This window comes from Pleuronectes platessa, chromosome 9 (genome assembly GCF_947347685.1).
Source record: "Pleuronectes platessa chromosome 9, fPlePla1.1, whole genome shotgun sequence".
Classification (NCBI taxonomy): Eukaryota; Metazoa; Chordata; class Actinopteri; order Pleuronectiformes; family Pleuronectidae; genus Pleuronectes; species Pleuronectes platessa.
In genome coordinates, this window is record NC_070634.1 from 20,599,759 (window position 1) to 20,612,498 (window position 12,740).

Sequence of the window (12,740 nt, forward strand, 5' to 3'; positions counted from 1 at the left end):
TTTAGAAAATAATTTTCCAATGAATTGATAATGATCATTAAATGCAGCTTTAATTCAAGCAGAGGAATCAGTGGTTTCTTTTACTGGGATGAAACAGAACTCCCATCGCTTTTAGGTATTTTTAAGAGCTTTAAAAATAAATGAAAATAATATTTCTACGCCCACATCATTCACGATCCAAGGGTCAAAACGGAAAATAAAAATAAGTACAAACAAAACAAAACACTGAATTTGGGGGGATTACATCCGGGTTAAAGGTCATCATCTTTGGTTCATGGACAGCTTCCTCGCTATTAGCACGTTAGCATGAAGCTAGCTCCCTGCTCTGTTTGACAGGAGCTACGGTGTTCTCAGACGCTCACGTGCCTTCCATTCGCCGAGGGAGACTCCAGACGTCCGAGGGCACAGCGTGTGAGTTTCAACACCAATGGCGGTGCCTCTGTTTTCATGCTGGTATCTCTTGTCTCTAATCATTGATGTCCTCGTTAAGTTTGCTAACCAGTGAACGGGCGGCTAGCATGCTAGCATCCCTGCGCACTGAGGGGGTTTCAGTGCGAGAGGGTTTACATCAGGTCGGGTTTAAAGAGCAGACAGATGTGGGACTGTAAACACTCCGTCAGCTGATCCGTCAAAACAAAGTGTTGTTCTCTGGGACCTGGATCTCAGAACAAAGCGACAGAGGATCGTCTGACCTGTGATTCTGATCAGGGATGAAAATGTCTAAATGAGCTGCTCAGCTTCTTTCTTCTTTTCTGTACTGAAGCTGTGGATTGAATGACTATTCTCCTCAAAGCAAAACATATAAAAGGCTTCTAATATAAGACAAAATATTACAACATCAAATGATTAAGATATTAATTCATGATTATATTAAAAAAATGTGCATTAACTTGAAATAATGTGTATTGATTTTCTCGTATTGGACGAATGGTTGAACAAAAGAAACATACTTGTGAAGGACACTTGCAGCTCTGGGTAATTCTCTCACTTTTCTATTTGCAGAATGCAAATAATTTGATTATAATGATTGTTATTAAAATAAATATTATTTTGAGTTCTTCACACATTAGTTATAATGCTTCAACCCACTGCAACAATATGATACTTTTTATAATGTATATGTAATACTAATCTAATATATACTTAGTAGTAATAGTAGTAGTAATAATCAGTCTCAGGGCACCTTTTTCAGAATGTAGTACTTTTAGCACATACGTACATTCTCCTGCTTATACTGAAGTATAACTTCAATTGGACTTTTATTTGTAGAGGATCTGAGAACTTTCTGTTCCACTACTGCTCTTCTAATTTAGCATTATATGGGCTGTCATGTGTAATGAGCTCACTTTGAAATTCCCTCTTTTAGTTGATGGAATATTATTGAAGTCTCACATGAACAGGAACAAACACCGATGTCAACTCAGTACCGAAACCAGCTGTGTCTACTTGAGTCACAGTTGCTGCAGAGACAGAGACAGAAAATAGATAAACATAGTTTCACAGGTGTTGGGTCCAGACGTTGTGAGAATACACATTTTCAACTTTATCCTGTAACCCAATTCCAGGAAGTACATTTTCTAGTTTCTTTTTTAAATCATTTAACCACAAACCAAATGCATCATAAAGATAAAAGAGGAGTTTTATCCTCACATCATTGTCAGTCACATGATTATTGACGATCATACCTGGAGGAGAATGAATGTTGTTCACTACTATTTACCTCAATTTTGCAACTGTGACATCTTCACCTCCGACAGACCTGATAACACTTTTTATGCTCGAGTATTTTCTTGGAACGAACGTCTGTAGAATTTGCAGTGGGATCTGTTGCTCCAGGAAACAAAACAGCCTCCAGTGCTGCCCACAGTTTACAGTCCGTGGTTAAAATGTAGAGTAACAGTGCGACATGTGTCATGGCCGTGATACAGGGTCAGAGTCATGCAGCTGAGTCACACACACAGGCAGTGAGAGTTCGTATCGAGAACACAGCCTGGACCGTCGGCTGAAGACAAGCCGCTCTACGATGAAGCAGCAGAGAGACGTCTGCCCTGAATATGGCCGCCACCTCAGTAACCGTTTAACTTTTGATAGCGCGTGAGCTCAGTGTAGAGCAAGTGTTTTGAATTAATTAGTGTCTATTTAAGTTGTTTAAGTTGAGTTGTCAGTTAGAGCAGATGCTGCCGTGTAAACATCTGGACTCTCTTGTTATCTTGAAGCAAATCTCACTCTGTGCTAACCTGGTTCTCTACAGGGTGTCAGGTCTGGTCCAGGGTGGTTGAACGGTTGATGCACAGAGATAAGAGGCTGAAAATCGACGACAAAAAAGAGGAGGCTGTAAAGAGGTATGAAAATGTTTCTACTCAATTGTTAATCCAATTTCCTTTCCTTTCATTTTGATAAATTAAAATCTTTTTATCTAAAACATGGGTTTTCCAATTCGGCTGTCAAAAAATAAAATCTCCGTCTGGTAGGTCGAGCCCTGACAATGTTTTCAATTGTAGTGATGAGAAAATGTAAAATGTGTGTGGTTTATTTATTTATTTTTCGAATAGATTGACATCGATAAATGTTTTAATGTTGTATGAATTATGGGGGTAATATATATATATAAAGGCAAGAAGATTAATGAATTAATCTTGTGTTCAAATTATTGAATTTACTTTAGCAAATTTCCAATAAGAAATGAATGTATACAGTATTATAAACATATATTAAGCCTCAAGGACACAGTATATTTTTGATGGTTTTGGTAAATGGTTTTGTATTTATATAGCACTTTTCTAGTCTTGATGACCACTCAAAGCGCTTTACAGCACAGTTTTACTGCCGCCCCTGAGGAACACTAAATGACTTCACAGAGTGTCCCCATTCAGATTCAATGATCAGTCTGTGTCGGCCCACAGGTTCAGAGAAGCAGCGGCAGGCATGACGGGGGTGGACGAACTGTCGGACAGCACGGAGGTGGTGGAGATGGAGGATGTGAACCCCACCCAGTTCCAGGTGGAGAAGCACACGTGGGACGGCCTGAGGAAGATCATCCACAACAGCCGCAAGAACACGGGCATGGTCATCAGCAAGGCGCCACACGACTTCCAGTTCATCCAGAAGGACGAGGCCAGCCCGCACTCTCACCGCATCTACTACCTCGGTGAGCAGGGGGGGAATCAACCCTGGGGTCTGGCATGGATTCATATTCCACGATAAATATCAGAGAAGTGGTGCTGTGAGCGTACAGTGACTTGTGGAGCTACAGAGTCACCTCCCTTCCTTTCGGCCTCTTTGAGAAGTCGCATGCCTCTGTGAGTAATCCGTGGATCCTGCTAGTGAGTCAGAGTTACCAGCCTGGAACAATTTTCAAGCTCATGAAATATCCAAAGATGTCTCTGTCCTGGAGAAAGAAAAATAAAGTCAAGCAGGAGCACCATTTTGCTTTGTGGACATATTTCTGTTGCAGCTCTGGCAAGCAGACATTTTGCAGAATGGTTTTCAGTTTATTCTCGTCCATGAGAAAACTTAAACCATCAGATTAACATTTCAGATTAAGTATCTCAATCTCTAGTTACAAGCCTTTCAATAGATGGCGATGCACTGTATATTGGGGTGTGTAGTGTCTTCCAGCTCTCAGTCAGGCTCCACCCCCGGCTCCTCTAAATATGGATACTTCTGGTTTCAAAATACCAAGTTGGCGCTAGAAATAACTCTAGCTCAAACACCACTGGGTCATGTCACGGTGGTTTAATTCATGCTGAAGCACCGAGTTGCTGTCATGGTCATGTACAGATTAATTTGTTATCAAATATGAGAAAGCTAATATCTATGTAAGACCTAGTTTATGTTGTAAATTAGCGATGCATAGTAAACTCTTGTGTTATAATTCTGACTTCAGAGGTTGTACATGACAGTCAAACAGATTGACTTTACCTGGACTCACACTCTCTCTCTCTTTTGGTTCTCACAGGAATGCCTTACGCCAGCAGGGAAAATGCGTTACTTTACTCGGACATTCCTAAGAAGATCCGCAAAGACGCCCTGCTGGTTCTGTCATGGAAACAGATGCTGGATCACTTTCAGGTGACGAGGAGCCTTCGTCCTCTTCCTCCTCTCTGATCCTTCCCCACCAGATGTTTGATTGTTTAGAGAATAATTGTGAAGATTTAAAAATACATGTTGTAAATCTCCCTTCAAAGATAGTAACTGAGTTACTGAGGTGATGTTTCAATATTAACAGCTATACTGTTTTGCTTTGAATTGATAAAAAGAAGTAACTATAATTGAGTAGAGGCCATAATCGGTTCTTTTTTATTATTACCTGGCTTTTTACTCTTCAATTAACTTAGTGTTGGTTTTTCATGCCCTGAACAAACCGCCTCTGACCTCCACCTTGCTCGGCCCTCGTTCTGACGCTGTTTCTCCTCCTGTCGTCCCTGACCTCAGGCCAGCCCGCACCACGGGGGCTTCTCTCGGGAGGAGGAGCTGCTGCGTGAGAGGAAGCGTTTGGGGGTGTCTGGCATCACCTCCTATGAATACCACCGCCCCAGCGGCCTCTTCCTGTTCCAGGCCAACAGCAGTCTGTACTACTGCCACGATGGGGGAAACAACAGCCACATTGTGAGTTTGAGGACAGTTAAGTAGCACAGCACAGAGAGGCTGTTACAGACCTGCAGGGTTGATGATGCAGTAGCTGATTAGACCAATGCGTCAATAATTCCTACAAAGAGGAGCAGATTTCTGCTTTTTAAAGTCCCTCTGTGCTCCTAATAGTTACATTTAAAATGGAACGAAGCACTTGAGCTCCCCCAGACGTTGTACATGTTTACAGAGACGACAGGAAATGAGAGTTGCCTTTGTAAACATGAACCATGTGACTGAGAATCTTAACAGATCCATTTATACCTGCTTATTATCCTGCTTTCTATCCATCAATGCAGATCGATCAGTATTAGTCAGTCTTATAGTGACTGATATTTTACAAGTAGTTGCAGAGCAGAAATGACAGAGGTAATTTATAAACTTTAAAAAAAGTTTTACACATCGTTTGTCCACCAGACAGCGCTGTTGAGTTCATTTGTATCTGTTACATTTCCCAACTAATTACTTTCATTATTTATTAATATCACAATATTATAATCTTTTTTTCTGAAAAGTCAGAGGATAGTGAAATGTGACATAGCTTTAAAATTACTTAAATGATAAACTGATCATCAAAGTTGTTGCTATCAAATTTTCTTTGAATCCAAATCTAAGGGAAATTAAAACAAGTCGTAAATTGTAATCTTAAATTATGTGATTATTTGCTGTCCTCTTTACAATCAAATATTTTCAAATCATAAGCTTCAGAGTAGAGAACATTTTTGCTGTAATGTGGGAGACTTTTTTTTCAACCTGAGGGAACACGTAGTCAGTGTAAATGAAAAACACACAAAAGATGAAAATGCACGAGCACCGTTGTGAAAATGATCAGATGGATCTTAAGTTTCTCTTCTGTTCTCTTCCTGTGTTTGTTGCAGACTTCTCCAGTGAATCCTGTAGAGATCAAGAGCCAGTGTCCAGGGACGCGCATGGACCCCAAGATCTGCCCCGGAGACCCCAACTTCATCGGCTTCATCAATAACAACGACATCTGGGTGACCAGCATCCAGACGGGCGAGGAGAGGAGGCTCACCTTCTGCCACAAAGGTCAGGGAATGAAGCGTGTTCAGACTCCGTCCCACAACAGCTACTCTGCATCTTTTCCACAGTGTCTACATGTGTGTGTGTTTTTGATTTTCAGGAAGTGAAAATATAAAGGAGGACCCCAAGTCTGCTGGTGTTGCCACGTTTGTCACACAGGAAGAGTTTGATCGCTTCACTGGATACTGGTGGTCACCCGCTGCTCGAGAAGGTGAGTGAGAGATACACTTGAAAGACAATCTTTATATCCATCGTATTAATATTGATTGTCGCATGAAGATGGTTTATTGTTTGAATAATAACTTGACATTTTATAAACAACACACAATGCTTGATTACAGATGAAGTTTTTAGTTTACCTGATGAAATAACACCTACTTGTTTTACTGGTCGTCTCTGTGGCTCAGAGGCCGACGGGGGTAAGACTTTACAGATTGTGTACGAGGAGGTGGACGAGTCGGAGGTTGAGATCATCCACGTTCCGTCTCCAGCTCTGGAGGAGCGTAAGACGGATGTCTACAGATATCCACATGCAGGTACACACGCACTGAAAACCTCAGAATTTATGTGATGCACTTCAAGTTACCTTGTTTTCTGTGTGTTTCAAGTGTTTTTGTTTCATTTGACAAAGAGCAGTAATGTTTATACATGTTATACACATACCTGCAACAATCACTCAATTAATTGACTTGTTGATAGACAGAAAGTGGATCATCAAAAGTCATGATTATCTAATAATCCTTTTAGTTATTTTCTTAAGCAAATATTCAAAATATTTGTTGGAGCCACCCTCATCAAATATGGGAGATTATGTTTGTCATACATGATATTGAACTGAATAATTCTGGACTCTTTTTTTACTGATTGGACAAAATTAAACATCTGAAGGTGTCACTTTGGGCTCTCAGAGGTTCTTTCACTGTTTTCTAAAACATTATCGGTTCATTGAGAAATGAATTTAAAAATAGTTTTGACTTTAGCAGGTTTCACCGTGCTGTTGGTTACATTTACAACGATCACAATGTTTCACAGTTCTTGGTCATATCTTGTTTTGTGATGGTTTTATTTCTTTCCAGGCAGCAAGAATCCCGATATCACTCTGAAAATGTCAGAGATCAGAACAGACCACCTCGGCAAAGTGAGCGCTCGTCCTCAACTCGTATATTTTATTCCCCCCCACTGTGAACAAAACACTGAAGTGAACTCTGTGCTGTGTTCATCTTGGTGGTTTGTCTCCCTTAGATTGTCAGCACACAGGAAAAAGAGCTGCCTGTTCCCTTCAAGTCCCTCTTTCCAGGGACTGAGTACATCTCCAGAGTGGGATGGACAAAAGATGGTCGATAGTAAGTTTCTTCTCTAAGAGGTTGAAAAGCTATTTGTTATTAAAGCTCATCCCTAGTTTGTCTGTGCACACACCTCCCCCCACACTCACCACAACTGTCCCTCTGTGTGTGTGTGTCAGTGCGTGGGCGGTCATGATGGACCGACGACAGCAGCGCCTCCAGTTGGTCTTTTTGCCTCCAGCGCTCTTCATCCCCGTGAATCAGGATGAGGCCAGCAGACAGAAGAGCCTGGAGGCCCTGGGAGACTCAGTGCAGCCATTCATCGTCTACGAGGAGACCAGTGACATCTGGATCAACGTGAGGCTCAGCACCACTTAACATCTTTACATCTGCTAACACTAAAACAGAGAGGTTTCCCAATTCAGTTTTCCCCTCATAACAGAAACATTCTACTGTTTTTTTCCCGTCTTACAGGTCCATGACATCTTCCATCCTTTCATCCAAACCAGTGAGGATGAAATCACCTTCATCACTGTAAACGAGTCTAAAACCGGCTTCTGCCACTTGTATAAGATCACGTCAGTGTTACAGCGTGGCAGCTATCACTGGGCTAAAGGCTACACACACTCTGAAGGTAAGCCTGTTGAGAAGAATGAGCTCAGGTTGATTGTTGAGCTGCATAGAACCAAAGAAAGAGATGAAATTAAATATAAAATCCACTATTTCTTCATCAGATGATTTCAAGTGTCCAGTTAAAGAGGAGCTGACGATAACCAGTGGGAAGTGGGAGGTGCTGGCCAATCACGGAGCAAAGGTAAAATATTGTACTGTGGCAAAGCTTTCAGGACAAGAATACAAAAAATATTCTGACAAGAGGCTCGTTGTCTTGTTTGTTTGAACCAAACATTTATCCAGTTTTTCTTGTTCTGTTTGTTGTAGCGTTCCTCCAGTCCTCAGATTTGGGTGGATGAGGCGACCAAGCTGGTTTATTTCCAAGGAACCAAAGACTCTCCTCTGGAGCATCATCTCTACGTGGTGAGCTACGACTCACCAGGCGAAATGGTCCGACTCACCAAACCTGGGTTCTCCCACAGCTGCTCCGTGAGCCAGGTATTGAAACACACACACACATTTACGAATTAACTTTTTATTCAATATATTCACACAATAAGCTGCTGAGGAGATGCTGGAGATTTTTTACTACTTACTGTATACAATTTGTCCATCGATACCTTGAGTAGAAAGATGTGTCTATTGGCACCAGCTCCACATGGATACAGCCTTCACTAAAACAAACATATAAAAGTGAAACTGTTGTCGAGGTGTTAAACTTGTCTTTTTCTTCTCTTGCTCACAGACCTTTGACATGTTTATCAGCCATTACAGCAGCTTGACCTCGTCGCCCTGTGTGCACATCTTCAAGCTGGTCGGCTCCGACAGCGACCCGCTACACAAAGAGCCGCAGTTCTGGGCGAGCATGATGGAGCCTTCTGGTACCAAACTGTTAGTTTATGACGGATGAAATATTGTCTCCCAAACGTGAGCTATTAGTAAAACAAAATCTTTTTGTGTGTTTCCAGGTTTCCCATTGGACTACACTACTCCAGAGATCTTCAGCTTCACAGGGAAGTCGGGCTTCAAGCTGTACGGCATGTTGTACAAACCCCACAACCTGGTCCCCGGCAGGAGGCATCCCACTGTCGTCTTTGTTTATGGCGGCCCGCAGGTTCGATCTCTTCCACCTTAATGTTAGATTCATGTTGTGTAGACTTACAAGAGACCGAACAACAAGGGATTTACCTTCCTGTGAACCTTTGTGATTTTATTATACTATTTGGAATAGGTTTTAAAATACGAACCACTTGTGTTTGACCTTTACAACTGTACATCAAACTAATTCTTAAATCACCCCTTGTCCGAGCTACTGTCTTTAAAACGTCTTTCCAAAAGAAGGCATACAATTAATTGGTTAAAACTGATAAAAAAATCTGTAACTCCCAGAGATCAGAAATTAGTAATCAAAACAACATAACTTTGCTGTATATTTCTTCCTCTTCCAGGTACAGTTAGTGAATAACTCGTATAAAGGAGTGAAATACCTGCGGCTGAACACTCTGGCGTCTCTGGGCTACGCTGTGCTGGTGATCGATGGGCGAGGCTCCTGTCAGCGAGGCCTCAAGTTTGAAGGAGCTGTGAAGGACAGAATGGTATTTATCACCACTGCATGATCAAATGGAAAGTGAATGTGATCGGACGTTTCTCTACTTTCAGCCTGATATCTTTGTTTGTACGGAAAGTGAACGAGCTCTTTCTGTCCTCCGCCCAGGGGCAGGTGGAGATTGAGGACCAGGTGGAGGCTCTGCACTACGTAGCCGACAAGTACAAGTGTGTGGACATGAGTCGTGTTGCCATCCACGGCTGGTCGTACGGAGGCTTCCTGTCTCTCATGGGCCTCATCCACAAGCCCGACATCTTCAAGGTTAGTGGAGACTTTAAATACACATTATAAATATAGTCACAGATCCTTCAACGGCAGATGGATCAATGTACAAAGTGTCTGGCATTGGAACCGTTTCAGCTGTTCTTCAGGCTGCATTTCTAAAGACACCATTTAAAGCATTGTGAAACGGTGTATGTATTTTTCTGTAGGTTGCCATTGCAGGAGCTCCAGTGACTTTGTGGATGGCCTACGACACCGGCTACACGGAGCGATATCTGGACACGCCGGAAAAAAACAAGCAGGGATACGAGGCCTGCTCCGTCGCACTGCACGTCGATAAACTCCCAAATGAGTGAGGGCTTCAGATCTTCATCTTAATGGTTTAAGTTTATTCAGATACTGCAGGATGTCCACACATTAAAAAAATCCAAGCAGTATTTCAATTTAACTTAGGTTAGTTTTCTCCTGTTATAACAAGTCTGGTTACAACAGTTTATTATTCTTATTAATATTGTTGTTTAGGTGCAGAAGTGGATAAGTTGGTTCTAATTCTTTCATGTTTGCTGTAACATTCACTTCTATGTATTTATATATGAACTGTTCCTGTGAAACTCAGACCCGACAGACTGCTGATCCTTCATGGGTTCCTAGATGAGAACGTTCACTTTTTTCACACCAACTTCCTGGTGTCTCAACTCATCCGAGCAGGGAAACCCTACAACCTGCAGGTAGGAGGACTCACTCACATACTGATTTTAGTGTTAGACCGATGGGAAATAGTCTGAATGGGAAAAATTTCTAAAACTAAAGCAAGGGTTCCAATTTTTTAGGAGCTCGTGGCCTTCATCATTTAAACAACACATTACAAAGAAGATTGAAATCATGGTCTTGTATGTTTAGGTCAGTTTAGTGACGTCTCCTTCACGTGGAGGTTCGGTGCAAAGTTTATAATCAAAGCTTCAGCAGTTTTCTAATTATTTCAGCACAACATCAACTTGGAAATTATTTTTAAATTTCCTAGTATTCAAGGAAAGTACATTTACGAACCTGGAGATTGTTGTAATCTACAAACTGTTGTGTATCCTCTTTCTTGTGAACAAAATACACTTTGAAATGAAAAAGTAAGGTGGTGTGGTGAACTATCCAGTAAATCCCACAATGACTTAGAATGTTCTTGTTTCCTCAGGTTTACCCCAATGAGCGCCACAGTATCCGATGTCCCGAGTCCGGAGAACATTACGAGATCACGATGCTGCACTTCCTCCAGCAGAACCTCTGATAATCCTCTACACATGGACCTTCTCTTGCCTTGTCCCTCCCTGCATCCTCCCCCCTCCTCCCTTCATCTCCTCCATTTATTTAAAGCTGCCTCATGTTCTCTTTCAACTCATCTTTTTATGTATTTTGCTGAATGCAGGCTCTGCCAAACCTCGTCACACCTCAAGAGTCGCTCGTCAGTCTCAACGGTGCTGGAGCTTTTCAGCATCGATAAATACATGACTTGTATTCAGATGTTTAATTACCAAACAAAGCATTTTGTAGCCAAGAAGCTCCTTTTTGCAGTGGAAGGTTTGAAAAAGAATCTTCAAAAGGAGCAGGGGGCGCTGTTGGACAGGAACAAACAGGACCGAAGCTTTTCTGAGATTCTAGTGATGGTGGATGATGAAGCAAGGAAAAAAAAAAAAACTGAATTGAAATGTGAGACTGACGATACTGATGTTATAAACTTTAACTAAACACACTTTTCAGCATCACAAAAACTATAGACGTGGACCTGCTGCAGCCGGTTTGTGGAAGCAGTTTCGAGCAGTTGCAGAACGTTTCTCTTTTTTTACGTTTCCACCAACAGACACTGGAGTAAAGTTAGAAAACATAAACCTCTATAAGAAGCCGCTTCCTCTTTTTCTTTTTGCTTTGACACTCTTTCCTAGAAATATGTCACACTGTGCCGCACTGTGTCATGTCCACAAGAGAATAAGATACACATCAAGTTTCTATCATGGAACTTCCCCAAACAATAGTTAATGCATTATAATGAAACCATAACTGGTGCAACCAGGTCGTGACCTCTCACTGTTTCACTCAGTCACTTGCTTTGCTTTCGCCGGAGCGCCGCCTTCTTCTTCTGCTGCTGCTGACAAATATTTGCACGTTACGTATTTGCCTCTGTGCCAACGGACTGAACAATGAGATGATGTTTGACTCAGCTCCTCAGTGTGAGGGGCCTTGTAAGAGCTGAAGAGAGCCTGCGCATATAGTTTATATCAGGGAATGTGTGTGAGGACCTATGGAAATATAATGCCTTTTATATGCGTGTGTCTGATGATCATCTGTATTCTCAGAACGTGAAGAAATAAACAAGTGAACAATCTTTTTTCAAAGTCTTGTCACCAAATGAGATTTATTGTTTTTTAAAAGCAATTTCAGAGGTAATGTAGTGAGAAATAAAGCTGACATATTATTCAGTTAAAGGTTTTATCCCTTTTTACACGAGTTTGAGTTAAAAGAACAGATGTAAAGGAGAATTAAACTGAGAACCTCCATGAATAATAACTAGATCCAGAAACAAATGTTGATAGTTTGTCTGAGGGAGTAAATCAACCTCTAGAAAAACTGAAGTCATGACTGAAATAACCAATAAATGATACTTAGTTGAGATGGTTTTACTAGTTCTTCTAGATCCTCCCAGTTCAGAACAGGTAAAAATGCATGTAGAGTTTGAGACCAAAGCACTATAAGAAGGGACAACTTGTTCTTTTGTGTTTTTATTCAACAAGAAGAAAAACACAGATGCATCTCTAAAGAGGACCTTTGAGTCATACCTCTGCCAAAGCTAACGCCCGATCTCGTCTTGTTAAATGAAGTGTTAATCGGGTTCCACCCTTAAATGTGTTGTGCTCTCCCTTGAGTCATGCCCCACCCCTCCACACTTCAGTAGTTTGAGGAATTGTGTTGACATTGAAAGCATAACTTCCTTGTCTGAAGTAAAATATTTACAAAATTCTGCTCAGAACTTTGGCTCTGTTTTCTTTCAACAGTGATAGAGTTTTTTTTATATTTTCCCCAGCAGGTGGCAGTAGTGCTAATAAATATATAACAAAACTGAACCACTGAACCAACCAATGAAAAGTGTTGGAGTCCACATAGTCTTTAATTTAATATGCTTAATAAAACATAAAGCTGCTCTTTGTTCAAATTATTTCAAACTAACGATAAATGATCATGGAAGATTTCACTGAATTGTTCCATTAGATCCTTTTTGAAGAGACATTTTAATTGTCATTGGACATATTGATTTTATTTTACAGCTGATTTTTTATCAGAAAATGTATCCTTCATTTACATTG

The 12,740-nt window shown here is 41.1% G+C and overlaps 1 protein-coding gene across 2 annotated transcripts; it reads left to right on the top strand.

Moving 5' to 3' along the window:
- Positions 1 to 267: 267 nt before the first annotated feature.
- Positions 268 to 11,774, top strand: LOC128448474 (dipeptidyl peptidase 9). Of its 2 annotated transcripts, XM_053431151.1 has the most exons (21): positions 268 to 411; positions 2,252 to 2,342; positions 2,904 to 3,148; positions 3,959 to 4,071; positions 4,435 to 4,608; positions 5,508 to 5,676; positions 5,771 to 5,881; positions 6,078 to 6,206; positions 6,747 to 6,808; positions 6,913 to 7,013; positions 7,133 to 7,310; positions 7,428 to 7,587; positions 7,688 to 7,767; positions 7,893 to 8,063; positions 8,311 to 8,446; positions 8,534 to 8,679; positions 9,014 to 9,160; positions 9,280 to 9,432; positions 9,603 to 9,745; positions 10,010 to 10,121; positions 10,580 to 11,774. In XM_053431151.1, the coding sequence occupies exons 2-21, from the start codon at positions 2,287 to 2,289 to the stop codon at positions 10,670 to 10,672; spliced, it is 2,679 nt and encodes an 892-aa protein (XP_053287126.1). In that variant the 5' UTR covers positions 268 to 411; positions 2,252 to 2,286; the 3' UTR covers positions 10,673 to 11,774. The 2 variants fall into 2 exon arrangements, with proteins under 2 accessions (XP_053287126.1, XP_053287127.1); XM_053431152.1 differs by lacking the exons at positions 9,280 to 9,432; positions 9,603 to 9,745; positions 10,010 to 10,121; positions 10,580 to 11,774 and having other exon boundaries at positions 8,311 to 8,456; positions 9,014 to 9,155.
- Positions 11,775 to 12,740: the final 966 nt, after the last annotated feature.

Coding starts and splice junctions, on each gene's coding strand:
- LOC128448474 (XM_053431151.1), top strand. CDS start 2,287: ATGCACAGAGATAAGAGGCTGAAAATCGACGACAAAAAAGAGGAGGCT. Junction 6,207..6,746: donor CTACAGATATCCACATGCAG/GTACACACGCAC, acceptor ATTTCTTTCCAG/GCAGCAAGAATCCCGATATC. Junction 8,680..9,013: donor TTGTTTATGGCGGCCCGCAG/GTTCGATCTCTT, acceptor TTCCTCTTCCAG/GTACAGTTAGTGAATAACTC.